Source organism: Rhyacophila brunnea, unplaced genomic scaffold (genome assembly GCF_057557595.1).
Source record: "Rhyacophila brunnea isolate RB1 unplaced genomic scaffold, BYU_Rbru_1.0 scaffold_24, whole genome shotgun sequence".
NCBI classification, from domain to species: domain Eukaryota; kingdom Metazoa; phylum Arthropoda; class Insecta; order Trichoptera; family Rhyacophilidae; genus Rhyacophila; species Rhyacophila brunnea.
The window spans coordinates 25,511,539-25,527,299 of NW_028232904.1; the positions used below are offsets into that span (position 1 = coordinate 25,511,539).

The window sequence follows — 15,761 nt, forward strand, 5'->3', positions numbered from 1 at the left end:
AAATATCTACTATGTACTTTACTTTCGTATCTCCCTGTATATATATATACAGCCTCTCGAATGATAACCTTGGCCATTTATTTTCACCTTTATTAAGTAGTTTTCGTTAAATTGTGTCTACGTTTTCTCATTATACATTTTCACACGTTTTTATTATTACATCTTCGTATTTTTTAAGCAATTATTTCTTAATATAATTTAGAAATAATGTAGATGTTTTAATATATTTTATATATTATTATCCATATTTTTTTCAATGTTATAGTCAATTACATTACAATAATAATATATTACATCACCCGCCATAGCCGAGCGGTAAAGTATAAGTTTATAAATTCATGGGTCTTGGATTAGTTATACTCAGAATAAGGAGTCTTTCATCCAATATTTTCGAATGCGATTCTACGCCAGATGGCGTGTAAAACGTATAATTCCATTCATGGAGATTTTGTACATAAGCATCTCGCCGAACCCGAACACCTAATGCCCCTCTACCATAAGTTTACCGAACCGAATGCTAAATTCGGCAGAGTCGATTTTTGACAGATTCCAACTGACAGCCCGCGTTTGTTGATAATTGTCATACCTAGGTACCTACTTGTTTTCTTCCGTATTTCATTATGATTCAGTTAATTATTTTGATTATTTTCTAATGGTATTATCTATTTTACAATTATTGATCCTATAATTGGTGCTTCATTTTATTCAATCATGAATGCTTTATTTATAGGTACTAAACTTTGCTTTCGTAGATGAAGCTAATTCAAGGAATCCTTGGGCGCTATATAAATATTTTATTTTATATTATTATTATTATAATATATACAGTAGCGCAACAGCATCTGTCAATCTCCATAAGCCATCGCGCAGATTTTCTATCAGCAAAGGAGTCCGACAAGGTGATACAATCTCACCCAAACTATTTACAGCTACCCTTGAAGACTTATTCAAGCAACTTGACTGGAATGACAAAGGGATCCCCATAAATGGAGAATACCTGAGTCATCTGCGCTTTGCCGATGACATAGTAATTATAGTAGACCCAGAAGACCTCCAAAGCAGAATGCAGCTGAAGAACTCGCTGAAGTAAGCAACAAAGTAGGTTTGAAAATAAATGTAACGAAGACGAAAGTCATGTTCAACTGCTTTGCGGGCCAAAAAGAGATCCTCGTCAATGGCACTCAGCTCGAACAGGTGAAAAGCTACATCTATCTGGGACAACAAGTGTCTATAGATGGATGTATATTTGATGAAATTGTTCGCAGAGTAAAGCTAGGCTGGAGTGCTTTTGGCCGCCTGAATAATGTCTTCAAAAGTGACCTTCCACTGTGCCTAAAGCGCAAAGTGTTTAACCAGTATGTGCTTCCCGTGATCGCATATGCGTGTGAAACATGGACCATAAGTAAAAGAGAGATCCAGAAACTTACAGTAGCACAAATCTAGTCATCCAGTGGTATCCAAGAAGTACAAAACATCCGCAAGGTAGACCTAGAGACCGCTGGATCGATGAAATGATAAAGTTCTGCGAAAAAACGTGGCAATGCAATGCACAGGACTGAGAGAAGTGGAAGCAGCTTGAAGAGGCCTTCATCCAGCAGTGGATAGATTTAGGTTGATGATGATGATGAAGATATAACAAATATTCGTTTTTAAATGTTATAGTGAATTACATTATAGTTCATTTTAAGACTATAATAATAATATATTACATCACCCGCCATAGCCTAGCGGTAAAGTATCGGTTTATAAATTCATGGGTCTTGGATTAGTTATGTCTACTTATATTTAGAAAATATTTCCAACAATGCAAACATGATGGAATCAATGGACAGAATAAAGTTTGTTGTTATTGATTTATTTAAGGGGACGCCATTTAAACGCTGAGTTTCAAAATCCGCTATAACACTTTTTCATTATGTTGAGAAAATCAATAAAAACTTTTTGAACTAATAAAGGTTTTTGAATGTTTCAGTAGTGTTATAGCGGGAATTGATAGACGCATTGATTTTCTTTCATAAATGACAGTTAATCGTAGCGGATTTTGAAAGAGGCGATACAATTTTCATGTAGAGATTTTAATAACGAATCCATCGATATATATATAATATCTTAATTATTTCAAAAAAGTGTTATAGCGGATTTGAAACTCAGCGACACATTTGTAGTAGTTCAACTACAAAGATTAATTTTTGATATGTAGATATACTATTTATTGATATATAGAACTGTATATATTTAAATATTTTTGTATGCACTTATACACTGTATTACATTTTGAGGATATATATTATGTGAATACAGTATTTGATAGTTTTATTTTAACGTAATATGCGAGGAACGAATAGTTAATTGAGAGATTAATTTTTGAACTGCTTGATTAAAAGGTTTGATATCGACTAATTAATAAGATTTTCCTAATTATTGTCTGAGATCGTCGGTTATAATTTATATTGATGGATGTTACTTTAAGTCTTTCTCGATAATATTATAATCATATTACAATCGTATGCAGTCAATAACGCAAAAAGAAGTAAATATGCCATATACGTAATATGTTGCGACAACGTGTAAATACGCTTTTATTCAAACATACAAAATTCATACCTAGGCCTTTCTGTATTGTGTTACTGTTTCCACGCAATACTCCACAGATGCTTGTATTTTATAACTTCCTAAATCTACCAAACGTTTACGTCCGTCTTTTTACGAGTGACTTATTTCCGTTTGTTTTTATTTTTTGATACTTAGCGTCAATGACATTAATATGGACGAAGCATCTGAAAAAAAAATGACACTCACTTTTTTGTCGGGTCTGCCGAATGGCATAATCTGTTCTAACGCCATTACAATAAAGGTGATATTGCTATGAATTCCCGATGCGTGATATCGCATAATGGAAATTGCGGAACGTCTACCTATATTTGTGCGAATGTCGCTATGTGCGAATTTGCTTGCTAGCTACTGTATTGAGTACGTTGTCCATTAATAATGTCATTGCTTAGCGTAGATATTTACTAGTCAAAAATATCAATAATTAATTGAGATTAATCGGCTTGAATTATTTGCAGCAAAATGGTTATCGTTGTCAGTTTTTTTTTTAATTTTTAAAATTCGAATATAAAATAGGTATCCTTTTAAATGCGATCCACGCATAACGAAACGGCACTTTGAAAACAGTATAGTCATCAAAAAACTCACCTTGAAGCGGCGTATATATATTCATGTAGAGACAATCCTCGCTCTGGTTCCTCAAGTAAGGCAGCAGGCGCTTCAAATACTCGAGCCGGCCCTTAGGCATCCTCTCCAGGGCCGCACTCTCGTTCTTTATGTCGGGCAGTTTCTGGGGACAGGCCGGCCCTGGGGTGTCAGATATCCTTATTCCGTCCCACGGCGACGGCGTCCTCGTGGGACTGAATCTGGAATATTCGTATTCGTTATAAATGGAAATTTGTATGGATTTATATTGTTGTCTTGTTCAGGGGGTGTTTATTGGATATAATAGCACTGTAGGGAAGTCAACTTTTTTATCTATACAGAGTCGCATTGCAGTTTTCCAATAGTTTACATACTTATATTAAATTCCAAGAAAAATTAGACATGGAAATACGTACTATCTAATCTTCCAATGTGGATTTTTATCCTCTATTTTTTACCTTATATCGAGGCACTTAGCTAAAAAAATGCAATATCGATGGTCAAACATTGACACCTCGTATCTGACATTCAATATTTTTGACAGGGGGTAGTTAAAATGTTATATAAAAACATGACATTGAAAAAGGTGCAAAACTACTTCACAGTCATATGGGTGATTATAAATTATTCTACCAAGAAATATTAGAAATAAATAGAGCACAGTTATAGAGCTTACCTATCTTGAATGATCAACTTAGCTTTCCTAGTAGCCCTTTGTTATAGCCTATATGATGTTTTACATTATGAGACTATATTATGGTCAATGTTATTGACACGAAATTTATATATGTATGTATAAAAAAGTAGGTACCATGTAAGAGTATTAAAGACTAATATCTCATTAGTTAACTCCATTTTTTATTTTCCAATATATGACCATTTTTCTTAGAATTATTGACGATTTACACCTCTTGAGTGTAGTATTTTTATTGTTTATAAAGAACAATGATCTTTTATTAGGCTTTGACGATTTATTATAATATCGAGAGTATTGCTATTAATAAGATAGGGTTTTTACTAATTAAGTTTTTTACTGACACTTCAAGTATTCATAATTTGTTTGTTGTATTTTGTGTGACCTTTGACTTGATAGGTAGGTAATGGAGTTTTTACCTACTTTATTTTATTGATTTATTATATAAGCTAGAGTTAAGAATGTTCGTTGTCAGTGTGTGTTTACCTTTGGTGAGTGAACACGGCGCTTGAAGATACCGAAATGTGAAACCCGGGTCGCAAAAAACGACTTAAATGGAATAGTATAAAGCTTAAATCCGTTAGAATTTATACAAAAACTAATAAATAAAAACAAAAATATGCTTAGTGCAAAAATAATTTAGTTTATTTTTAATATAACTATATTTTTGTTTTTATTTATTATCATTTAATAGTTTTTGTATAACATTTCAACTACCCCCTGTCAAAAATATTGAATTTCAGATACGAGGTGTCAATGTTAGAGCATCGATATGCAAATTGAGTTACATTTTTAGATAATGTACATTTTACCAAAACGAAAACAATATATTACATAAAATTAAAAATCAACTAACAGTTTAAGGAAACGTTATGAAATGTAAATTTCTCATAAAAGGATACCATTTTATTATAACATATTATTACAGTTGCGATGAGTGGAGATGGGCTGTTAATATGTGACATAAATAGTGCATACTAAACTTTATCAGTCTTACTTCAATTTGTTGTCATGGAACTAAGTCTACAAATTTCATTGTTGATTAGTTTTAAAATTTCAATTATTAAACCCAGCGTAACCAAACCATAATAGATAATAGTCAAAAAAATATTCGTCTATCAATAGAATATCTAAAATGATGCCATTAAATCATACGTAATTTTAAATATTTTACAGTTGCAAGAATATTTTTTATCTATTATGGTTTGGTTAGATAAGGGTGGCATGAATTTAAAAAAACTAATCAAAACCATCTGCAATTTATACTCTTAATTAAATTAAAATAATTACGTGTGATATTATTTTTGTCAGATCTCCACAGCCTACCACTCCATTATGATTTGGTTTAGGCAGGGTTATTTTGAATTTGAAAAACTAAACAGCACCATCTACAATTCGTATTCTTAGTTCAATGAAAAGAAATAAGTGGGTATGACTGCCTACCTCTACCCTTCGCCACTGCCTTATGATTTTATGACCATGCTTAGTAATAAAATTAAATATTTTGTTTTTGATTTGGCAAGATTTTATTATTGTACTATTTTATATTTTTCTAAAAAAAATAATGTTGCATTAATCAATGACCTATTTTGAAATGATAATCTTTAAAAATTAAGGAAAGATTTATTTGAAAAAAATGTCACCAACTGCGTCATGAAAAACATGCACCATCGAATTATGTGATTATTTCCACCTCCCATCGAATGTATACTGTTGTGGTGTTCGATGTGTGGGTTATGGTGTTGAGGATGATGATGAAGAAGTCGAATATGTATGCAGGAGCGAGTTTTATATTATTGATAGTATAAATACTATGACAGTACATATTATTATGTACTGAGATAGTTACGAGCCAGGTACTTAGATTCGAGTGACATTTTGATAAATCAGTATTCATAATTTATACAGTCTAAAGTAATACCTAAATATTATATTCCAGTACATAATTATATTGAACGAGTCAGCGGCTTAAATACGAGTAGCTGTGAATTTTATTTATTATTACAGTCATAATATAATATGATACTATGGAAATGAATATTAGACTAATTTTCCATTGCGATACCGTATTTAATATCGCCAATCACTCAACTGACACAGGTAAATAGTTGTTTACCGGTATATGAGTCGCTGGGAATTTATTATTGCGGTCGAATAATTTGATACATTAAAAATAGATATTTGATCAAAAATATACTGACAGCTACACTGTACTGTTATTGTTGCTTTAATATACTTATGATCTGATTGATAAATTATTTCAACAATATTTAAAGCTAATTGAATTACAATCTTACCTGTTAGATCCAACCGGTGGTGTAGCGTAAGGCACCCCCAAGAAAACCTCAACCGGCTTCAGAAACTTATGGTCATCCATCGGCAGCAGAAACCCTTGAAGTTTTCCATACCTAGTCTGCACAATTCTATTACTTAATCTATTCTTGGAGTTTGGATTTAAATTAAACTGTCTCGCATTTACGTAAGCACTGTTTAAATTATTAACACCACCAGAAAACGAAGTGAATGGATTATTACCACCAGAATATCCATGATTAGTGTTATCATTATTATTTGAGTTCACATTACCACTCGAACTTCCACCATAAGTGTGCACGTCATAGTCAGAATTAGCACTGCCACTATTGTGAGGGTTGTACACATTCCCGGTATCGTATACCGTTTCACCGGTATCGTAGTGATTTTTATTATCGTAATCGGTATTGTCACTTTTCTGTGCACTGTTCTGAGGTCCTCCCAGAACCTCATTCACCGGTACTGCAACACTAACATTTAACGGTATGTCAATATGTAACGATGACACACTCGAAACCTGCTGCGAGTTGTCTTCGTGGTCGTTTGAAGTGCTGGCAACGGGTTCGGGTATTGGTTCACTGTTCGCAATTTGCAGTATCAAGGTTGTGAAAAATGCTACAGATAATAATTTTGGTGTTTTTATTTTTAAACCTTTCCACTTCACTCTGCCTTTGTATTGAGCATCTGACTTTATCTTTGATGGTGACATTTTATTGAATTTTTTTTTTACAAAATATTTACATAATTAAAAAATAATTGTATCTATCATATTGAACGTAATTTTCACTTTTTTTTTAAAAAAAAAACAAACTTTAATTTACCGAAAAAACAAAAAAAACACTAATTATTGTTATTATTAATGTAAGTCACAATCACATTTTTCACGTCGCCAATCAGTCACCTGGAAAGAGAAAAAATAGACATTAATTAAAATAATTAGTGTGTGCTGTGCTGTATATTAAATTTGACAAAATTATTATGGCCAATACAAAAAAACTATACATAGGTAATAAATATTATTGTCTTAATATTATTAACATGTAAAACATTTTATTCCCTATTATTAATATATGCATTGTATGTATGCATTGTTATAATATATGTAAACAAATTTGAATTAAACATTCACTATTAGTTACTATGTAATTATTTATTTAATGTCACTTTGCAAAACTTCAAAGCACATAGAACCTTGTAGAACGACTGATACAAACAGATATTTCTTAATTACAATTTAACTGTATGTTACCGAAAATACTCTGTAAAGTGCACATAGAACTAGGTAGTATTGTGGATTAAAGAAAACCTAGCAAATATTGACTGGCTTGTAGATAATGTTTCTTGGAAAACTGCTTCATTATTTCTTTATTTTGCCGAAAAATCGACACTTAGAACCTTGTGGTACTACGATCGCGACTATTTTAAGATTACATTATGACTAAATAAATACAATAAAATAAGAAAAAAATTTATATATTAACTAGGGCATTTTTGCATCACAAACGTGTAATAAATGAAATAAAAAATGTTTTTTAAGGGATATATAGAATAATAATTGTATTGCTATACACACTTGTATGGTGACAAAAAAATTACGTGACATATGAAAATAAAGAAACTGCATTGGATCAGCAACGTGCATAGAATGCCTGAGGATATAGTAGCAAGACGGGCTATGTACGCAACCCCCGAGGGCAAAGCAATGACGAAGTATCGGCGATGGATCGTCTAGGATGGGCCCAACTGCTGGTTGAACTGACTGAGCAACTATTCTCTTACTGTACACATTTTAGGACATTCCCTGCGGGATGTGGTTTGCATCTTTTATTTCTTCACCTCATAGACATGTTGAACGGGTAACAAGACCAAGCTCATTAGAGCCTGCCAGCAAAGCCACCATATCCAGTCAAGAATTGACTAGCAGAATTATCAGGAGTCAAATCGGTTATCTACATTCGCAATATGATATTTTGAAAAAAACATAATATATGTATGCCTGCCTTTGGTGGAGGCATCCCATTTTTCTGCCAGGACTTAAATGCCGCATCCAGCGTTATTAGACGAATAATTCACTTCCTCGTGTAAATATTCAAGTCACTCTAGGTTTCACGGAGTAATTAATATAAAATGCCTGTTGGAATGCCGTTATCAAAGTATATTTTCATCCACCCGTCTTACCGATTTTGATATTCCGACCGTCTTAACCTTACCACAAGGTAGCAGAGTTTTTATTTTTTTAAGTTTATTTATTAAATAGTTCTTAAAACTATTCTAAGTTATTACTTTTTTGAATATAATTATTGAGAAGTTAGTAAACTACCTACTTTATTAAATAGAAAGATAGAGTTCTACGTAAAAAAATCTTAATAATTTAAGGCCGTTCGGATTTCTATATTAAATTTGAAAAGGTAAAATAAAAAGGACTCCGAATTGGTAAGTATAATATTGGAATATGTCTAACTTTGTCAGGCTATTTTCGAAAACTTTTCTACGTATGCGACTAGAGAGAAGTTAGTCCTTACACTACTTTTTTTAAGAAAGCATCAGAAAGTTTCCTTAACATGGCGGTTTTATCTTAATGCTTTTTGCATTACAAAGCGTGTCCCGCAATAATCTCTGGCTGGACATTTTACTTAGAAACTTTAAATGTTTCTTGAAGTTTTTTTGGCACCGGATTTTATATCGTAATTCTGCCGTCTTGAAACGTTACGAAAAATGTATTACAATTCAGGAATATTTGTATAAGTCAATGTAATGTATTCAATCAATTTTGAGAAAATCTAGATAAGTTACATATTCATTACATGAAATAATAAAAGTCTTATGAATATACGAACGAAAGGTTATACAGAAAAACATGTAACTTATCTGCATACAGTAGAACCTCAATTACCTGGATTTTCGATTATCCGGATTATTTTCATAAAAGCAAATTGGATATAATTGATGCTTTTAAATGCGGTGACTCGAGACGTTATTTATACTATAATTTCGAAAATATATTTGGATGTTTGTATGTACCATCGCGTCGGTTTTGCTTTATGCAAATCCACACGCGCAGTCGGATTTCGACAAAATTTGGACAGTTGACGGAGACCGACAAGTCAAACTGCGTGGTGGGGGTCTCGAATTTCAGATTTAACCCGTTGTACCCCGGGGACAGTGTTACGGTTTTTGCGCGTTAATGCTGCAACCCCCATTTATTATTTTTAATTTCGCTAGAATGTGTCAATTTTAAAAACATTGGCGTTTATTTCAGCTCGATCGGAGGTCAAATGGCAAAGTTAGATGCAAATAATTGTGTTATTAAAATCGCTAATCGGCAGGAAGCCAACTGAGCCAGCACGGCGCCGGCGACGCAGTGCTACCACATAAGATCGGAATGTTTCACTCACGGACAATTGTATGTAGCGGCATCAAGAGTGGGGAGTAGTAAAAATCTATATATTTTGGCACCAAATGGAAAAGCCACAAACATTGTATATCAAAAAGCCCTTGAATGATGGATTGGATATTTATATTATGGATGGATATATTGTATATTATATAAAAAAGCCTTCAAATAATAAATTGAATACGTACTACTTTTTAAGATAATTAAAACAACTGTCTCGGGTATAAAAAAAAAACAAAGTGAAACTATTATGAAGTTTAATAATAATTGTTTAATGTCAGAAGAAAAAATCAGGAAATGAAGAAGTTGAAGAGTGTATTTTTATGTGGCTCATGCAAATACAAAAGAGTCACGTCGGTAAAACCGATGGATCAGGGTGTAATAGAAACATTCAAACGTTTATAATATATAGTTAACAATATAATTATGCTTCGACGATTATTACTAGCAGACGAAAATAATGAATAACAGTTATCAGCTTCTACAAGAAAATAAATCTAAAAGATTGTTGCTGCATGGTAGCAGATAGTTGGAATTTTTTAGAAAGGTCAACTTTGAAAAAATCATGAAACAAATTTTTGGAAAGACCATTAGTAAGTCCCAGTAACGCGGTAGAACCGGCCTTAAGCTTTAAGCAAAAATCGGTAATTGAATTTTAAAACAAAAAATAATTTATTATACATAATATGTGTATGTAAATCTAGACAAAAAAAATTATTCATGCTGAATATACTTGTCTTTCTCTGTCAATTATGATTTTTTTTCGATTATCCGGATTTTTCCTTATCCGGACTATCTTCATCCCCAATTAGTCCAGATAATCGAGGTTCTAATGTATCATCATCATCTGCCTGAATCTATCCACTGAAAGCCTCTCCAAGCTGATTCCACTTCTTTTGGTCCTGAGCGTTGCGTTGCCACGTACTTTCCCAGAACTTGCCATTTCATCAATCTAACGGCCTCTAGGTTTACCTTGCGGACGTTTTTTACCTTTTGGATACACTGGATGACTAAATTTGTCCAACGATTGTCTTTTCTTTAAGCTATGTGTCCAGCCCATTTACATTTGAGGTTTTTTGCGAACTCTTTTACATCGCAAACCCTTATCCACTAATTCCTCTCTTTGAATATAAAGAATCATTTCATTTCAGAAAATACCATTTGAATTTGATATAATATATTATATAATATATTATTTAACATTGCCCTAGAGAAAGCTATATGTGATTCAAAAGTGGGGACAAATGGAAATATATTTTTTAAATGAAAATATTTTTTTTTCTATATGGTATGTGTATATTATAATCACTTGCAGATTCTGATATATACTGTTTGCCGCGCCAGTGTTTAAATTATAAAATAAATATACCTATTGTTATTTATATACATAACATGATTTTTAAAACAAATGAATGTAGTAAGTTACTACTTACCTCGTTGAATTATGCGTGCAAAAATTAATTAGTAGACGGTGCTACATTAAAATAATAGAGAATTATTTTTATACTGTCATACAACAAACAACAAATGCTCCCACAACTAGCAATACCAATTATTATTAAATCGTAAAGGGTATGTGATATATAATATTATTATTAAATATTTTTTTTTAATCGTTAGGTACCACCACTAATAATTTTAATGCTAGATTACAAAATATTAAACAAACAATTAATATTTAATTTAAATAATACAAAGTTTTCTGACATATCATAATTATTGTAGTGTAACCCAGTGCTTTCAAAAACTGATGGGCCACGGAACCCTGGGGGGCCGTAAGGCTTCTATAGGGAGCTGCGAAATGTTTCAGTAGAACTGCAATTATTTATTTATGAATATTTTTTACAATTATATATTACGCACTTATATATTTTAATTTGTCAGAAAAGAACACAATATGTAAACTTATGAACTGTGTTTAGAAAAAAGGGCGTAACCCTCGATTTTTCGAAAAGTGCTTTTATTAGATATTAACAATGTATACAACTAAATACACGTTCTATAAAAAGGAAGTAAGCCGCAAATGCCAAATTTTTATCTTGAGCTTTAATTAAGTTTTGATTTAAGGAAAAAAGCATTTACCCTTTTAATTTTAATGGTTTTTCTGTAATAATTTCTTTAATAATTAATATTAGATCAAAAAGTAATTACACCCAATCATCAATCATCTTGCACTCAATGTCTGTGCCTATTTTTTTATTAATATTGAATCAAAATAATTCAAAAAACGTTTTTTGCCTCTCCTGTAAAATATGTTCTGTGAGGGTTACGCCCTTTTTTCTAAACACGGTCGTATAATATTATTAAAATATTTACATCGACCAAAAATAAAACTATTAAAAGAAGAATTAAATGCATGGGAGACAATATTAAAACTCGATTAATATTCCACGTTAAACAGAACAAGTTCTTTGCAATTCAGTTCTATGAATCTACTATTACAAATAACGTACATTTTATAGTTTTCGTAAGATATCGGTATGACTTTATGATGATTTGCTTTTCCGTCGGAAATTTTTGGGGGTTATTTTTTTTCAGGTTTTGGGGGCCGTGATGAAAGATGAAAAAGTTTGGGAAGCACTTGCGTAAAAGATGCTCTAGGAATATTTTATTCAACACTTAATACCCAAAAAAAGAAAGGATAAAACTATTATAATCCTTGAAAATTCAAGCCATAATAGTTACATAGAATAATCCTAAATATAACGTCGTAACAAACCTTGCAAATCCAATAATCCTTGTCGATTATAATAATTACATTTTACCAAATTTCATGTGAATTATTAACTAAAACTACTTCAAAGAAAATATACCCTTTTTGAAGCTGAATATACTCGAGCTTTCTTAGCTCGGTATTTGACTGTCTAAGCTTTAAAGTTTCGTATAAACTATCTCAGTCTGAAAATTGTCATGAAAGGTAGAAGTCACACAAAAACTTTATCTAAATGATCGCAGATAAGATAGGTACTGGGTAAACGTGACTCTAAAACCCATTTCACTTTCCCTAAATCATAGATATTTTATCAAAATGCTTTTATTAGAAAGTGATAGAGCTTCCCTCTAGTATCGAAACTTACTTTTGTAGACTAAAAAATATCGCCTATCCATCTTGATTTCCCATAATATTTCTACATTAAGATATGGACGCCGATTCTAATGTCCCACTTTCGTAGCATAGACAAAATTTATATGTAACATATAAATCAGATAGCAATAAGTGTACGGCTTACTCGATATATTGGATAGAAAAATGTTCTATGATATTTTTAAGTAAAACTTTTTTAACCGTGGTAGAGTAAAATCACCTGAAAAAATATAAGGCCAAATTTGTTACAATTTTATATCAAATACTCGAATGTTTTAAAACAGACAGAATAGCTCTAATTTATTCAGACGTAAATCCTATTTATTAAACATACATAATTTTGAAAACACTATATAATTATTATAACCAATATATAAAAATCTTTTGTGAAAAAAGTAAGCCACCCAGCAGGAATCGAACACACATCTCTCGGGAGCGCTTTAATGAATTTTTTGACATTATATAATTAAATTTAATTGGGGTTCTAGAAAAAGCGATACATAAATGTGCAACACGTGAAATAGGTTAACCACCGCTGATCTAAAGTCTATATTAGTTGGTTGTAATAGTATAATAAAAATCCTTATCTCGAAGAATCAGAATATTATTTTTATTATCATAATATTAGTAGGTAAAAAATCAGTATTGTGTGATGGATACCGCATTTAAATTTAAATAAAAAAGTATAAAGTTGCATGAAAACTAGGGATTGCAATACCAAATGAATATATCAATACCGGTATTTCAGTGTTTCCTATTTAATACCGGTATTAATAACGGTATTCGTCAAAACATATTTTAGAAACAATGAAGTACCTATAAGTAATTAATATAACTGTATTTAAAACAATATTTTATTGTAACCCAAAGTACCTACCTACATTTATTATGATGACCCTTGTAAATATGTGTACTTAGATCATAATATTTTAGAACTGGTTATTTTTACAAATAGTTTGAAAATCACTCTGAAATTCAACGTTTGTTTGGTGTACTATCAAAGTTGGATCAATAGATAGAATAATTGGAAATGTTTGACACACATGTTTTCTTTTTCGAAATATATTAATTCATCGCGACAATTCTATAAGTAATATTTGAGATATTTTGTTTTAATGTTATTTAACTTTTGTTGGTTTCAGTCAATATATTATTTTCGTTTTGACAGCATTAAACTTGATACACGAAATAATATAATATACAATAATATAATAGTAAGTACTTAATGAATAAATATAATTACAATTATTTTTGAAAAACATATACGTATATGCGTCCCATTGGAGACAATCAGCGCCAATTTGGCACCGCTGTTACTGGGTCATATTTAGTTTTCTTTTTTAAATTGAAGTTACTTAATAATAGATGTTGCCCTCATTTTATGATATTATTTATATAGAGTCTTATATATTTTTTAATAATTATTTAAGTTATAAAATCTATTTTTATTTAAATTTGTCAAAATAATAACCAGTTTTGAGTGTTTGAGTGAGTAAAAAATATTCTAACGCCCCTCCATCTTCTAAATATATTGAAGAGTACATATAGCTCCATTTTTAGTATATCTTTATTTTACAACGTTTTTCTTAGATTGTATTCTTATATTTTGTCCGGTGGTTCTTTGTCCGGTACAAATCTTGCAGTCGATTTTTAACTAACTTCCCGACTAGCTAGACATTTGAAACTTTTAGAATATATCAGAACACGATGCCAATGCATTTTTTTAATACTTTTAGCTATCTTTAAGTAGAATTGAATTCATTTTCAGTTAATTCTGTTTTGTATGAAAAGTTATTTCGATACCATTATTGCTTGCTAGGGTCTGGGGTCCTAGCAATTAAATTATTAATATATACGTGCGTTACAATGGAAATCAATATGACATGTCAAGTACAAATTTTTTTGATCGTTTAAGCTAGTCAAGTCAAGTTTATATGGTTCAACAGAATTTAAAAATGTTGTGTATAAAAAGTTCTTTTTATCTTGTAATTACTATCATTTAATTCTATCATAGACTTTTTACCTTTGTCATTTTGTACAAAAAAGGCTAATAAAAGACAAAACATATATTTGACATGTTTTTTGATTCCACTGAACTGAAGTGATTCCACAAAATTAACCTAAAATATAAATAAATAATATAAAAATTCAATACCTTTAAATGTTTAAAAGATTTAATAAAATTAAATTAATAATAAATGAGTTATATCAATTTTAGTAATGAGTATGCCTTTTTAAGTGATAATCAAAAATTAACTCTTTCTCCAATGGGTTAATACCGAAAATACCGATATTTTAGATTTTTGAAACCGGTATTTCGTTAATGAAAAATAATCGATTACCGGTTTCAAAATACCGGTATTGAAATTCCTAAGCAAACTGATGATAATAGTAAATAAAATGAGGTTAGGCAACCATGATAGGATCCGCGGTATTATATCCGAAAATAAACCAACCCTTATGTTTTGAGTAGATATCTTTTGCGGACTAACAACTGATATGACTTTAACCAACTACTTACAATAAACATCCCTTCTGGTTTTGGCATATTGTGGGCAATAATATAAAACGATAATGTGTCAAGACCAGAAGATGTGGGTTAATACTGTCCAAAGAAAACCGATATTTCGCGGCGTTTGTTGTCTATGGATAATATATTTCGAAGACCTTTCAGAAATTTAAAAGGGTCTGTATATTAGCCTGAATAACAATAAACGTAGGTATCATATTGTGTGACAATTGTGTATAAAGATTAGGGTATCGTTTTTGAATAATTTTAACTAATAAATTTTTAAATCGTTTTTAAGACATAAATAGGTGGTTCACAATAATTATGGATCAAGTCCAACAAGATGAATCCTAAAATATATGAACCTAAAGATAAAACTCCTTTTGTAAAATTAAGGAATGTTTTCACTATAGAATATACTTACCATAAATTGATGGTACATGGATTAATTTAAATAAATAATCAAAACATAAAATATATTCATTCTTTATTAAATTAGCAAATTAATATAAGCAAATATCTCTTTATACTGCTGAAGTAACTGTCAAAGTGGACATAACTCACATTCAAT

General features: G+C 30.9%; 1 protein-coding gene across 1 annotated transcript in view; it reads right to left on the reverse strand.

The window, feature by feature from the left end:
- LOC147069232 (neuroligin-4, X-linked-like) overlaps positions 1-6,911 on the reverse strand; it is a 748,531-nt gene extending 741,620 nt beyond the window's left edge. Inside the window, exons 1-2 of the mRNA XM_085951637.1 lie at positions 6,187-6,911; positions 3,199-3,416 (exon numbers count right to left, since the gene is read on the reverse strand). Coding sequence (XP_085807763.1) covers positions 3,199-3,416; positions 6,187-6,911 — 943 coding nt within the window. The remainder of the gene's footprint in view (positions 1-3,198; positions 3,417-6,186) is intronic.
- Positions 6,912-15,761: the final 8,850 nt, after the last annotated feature.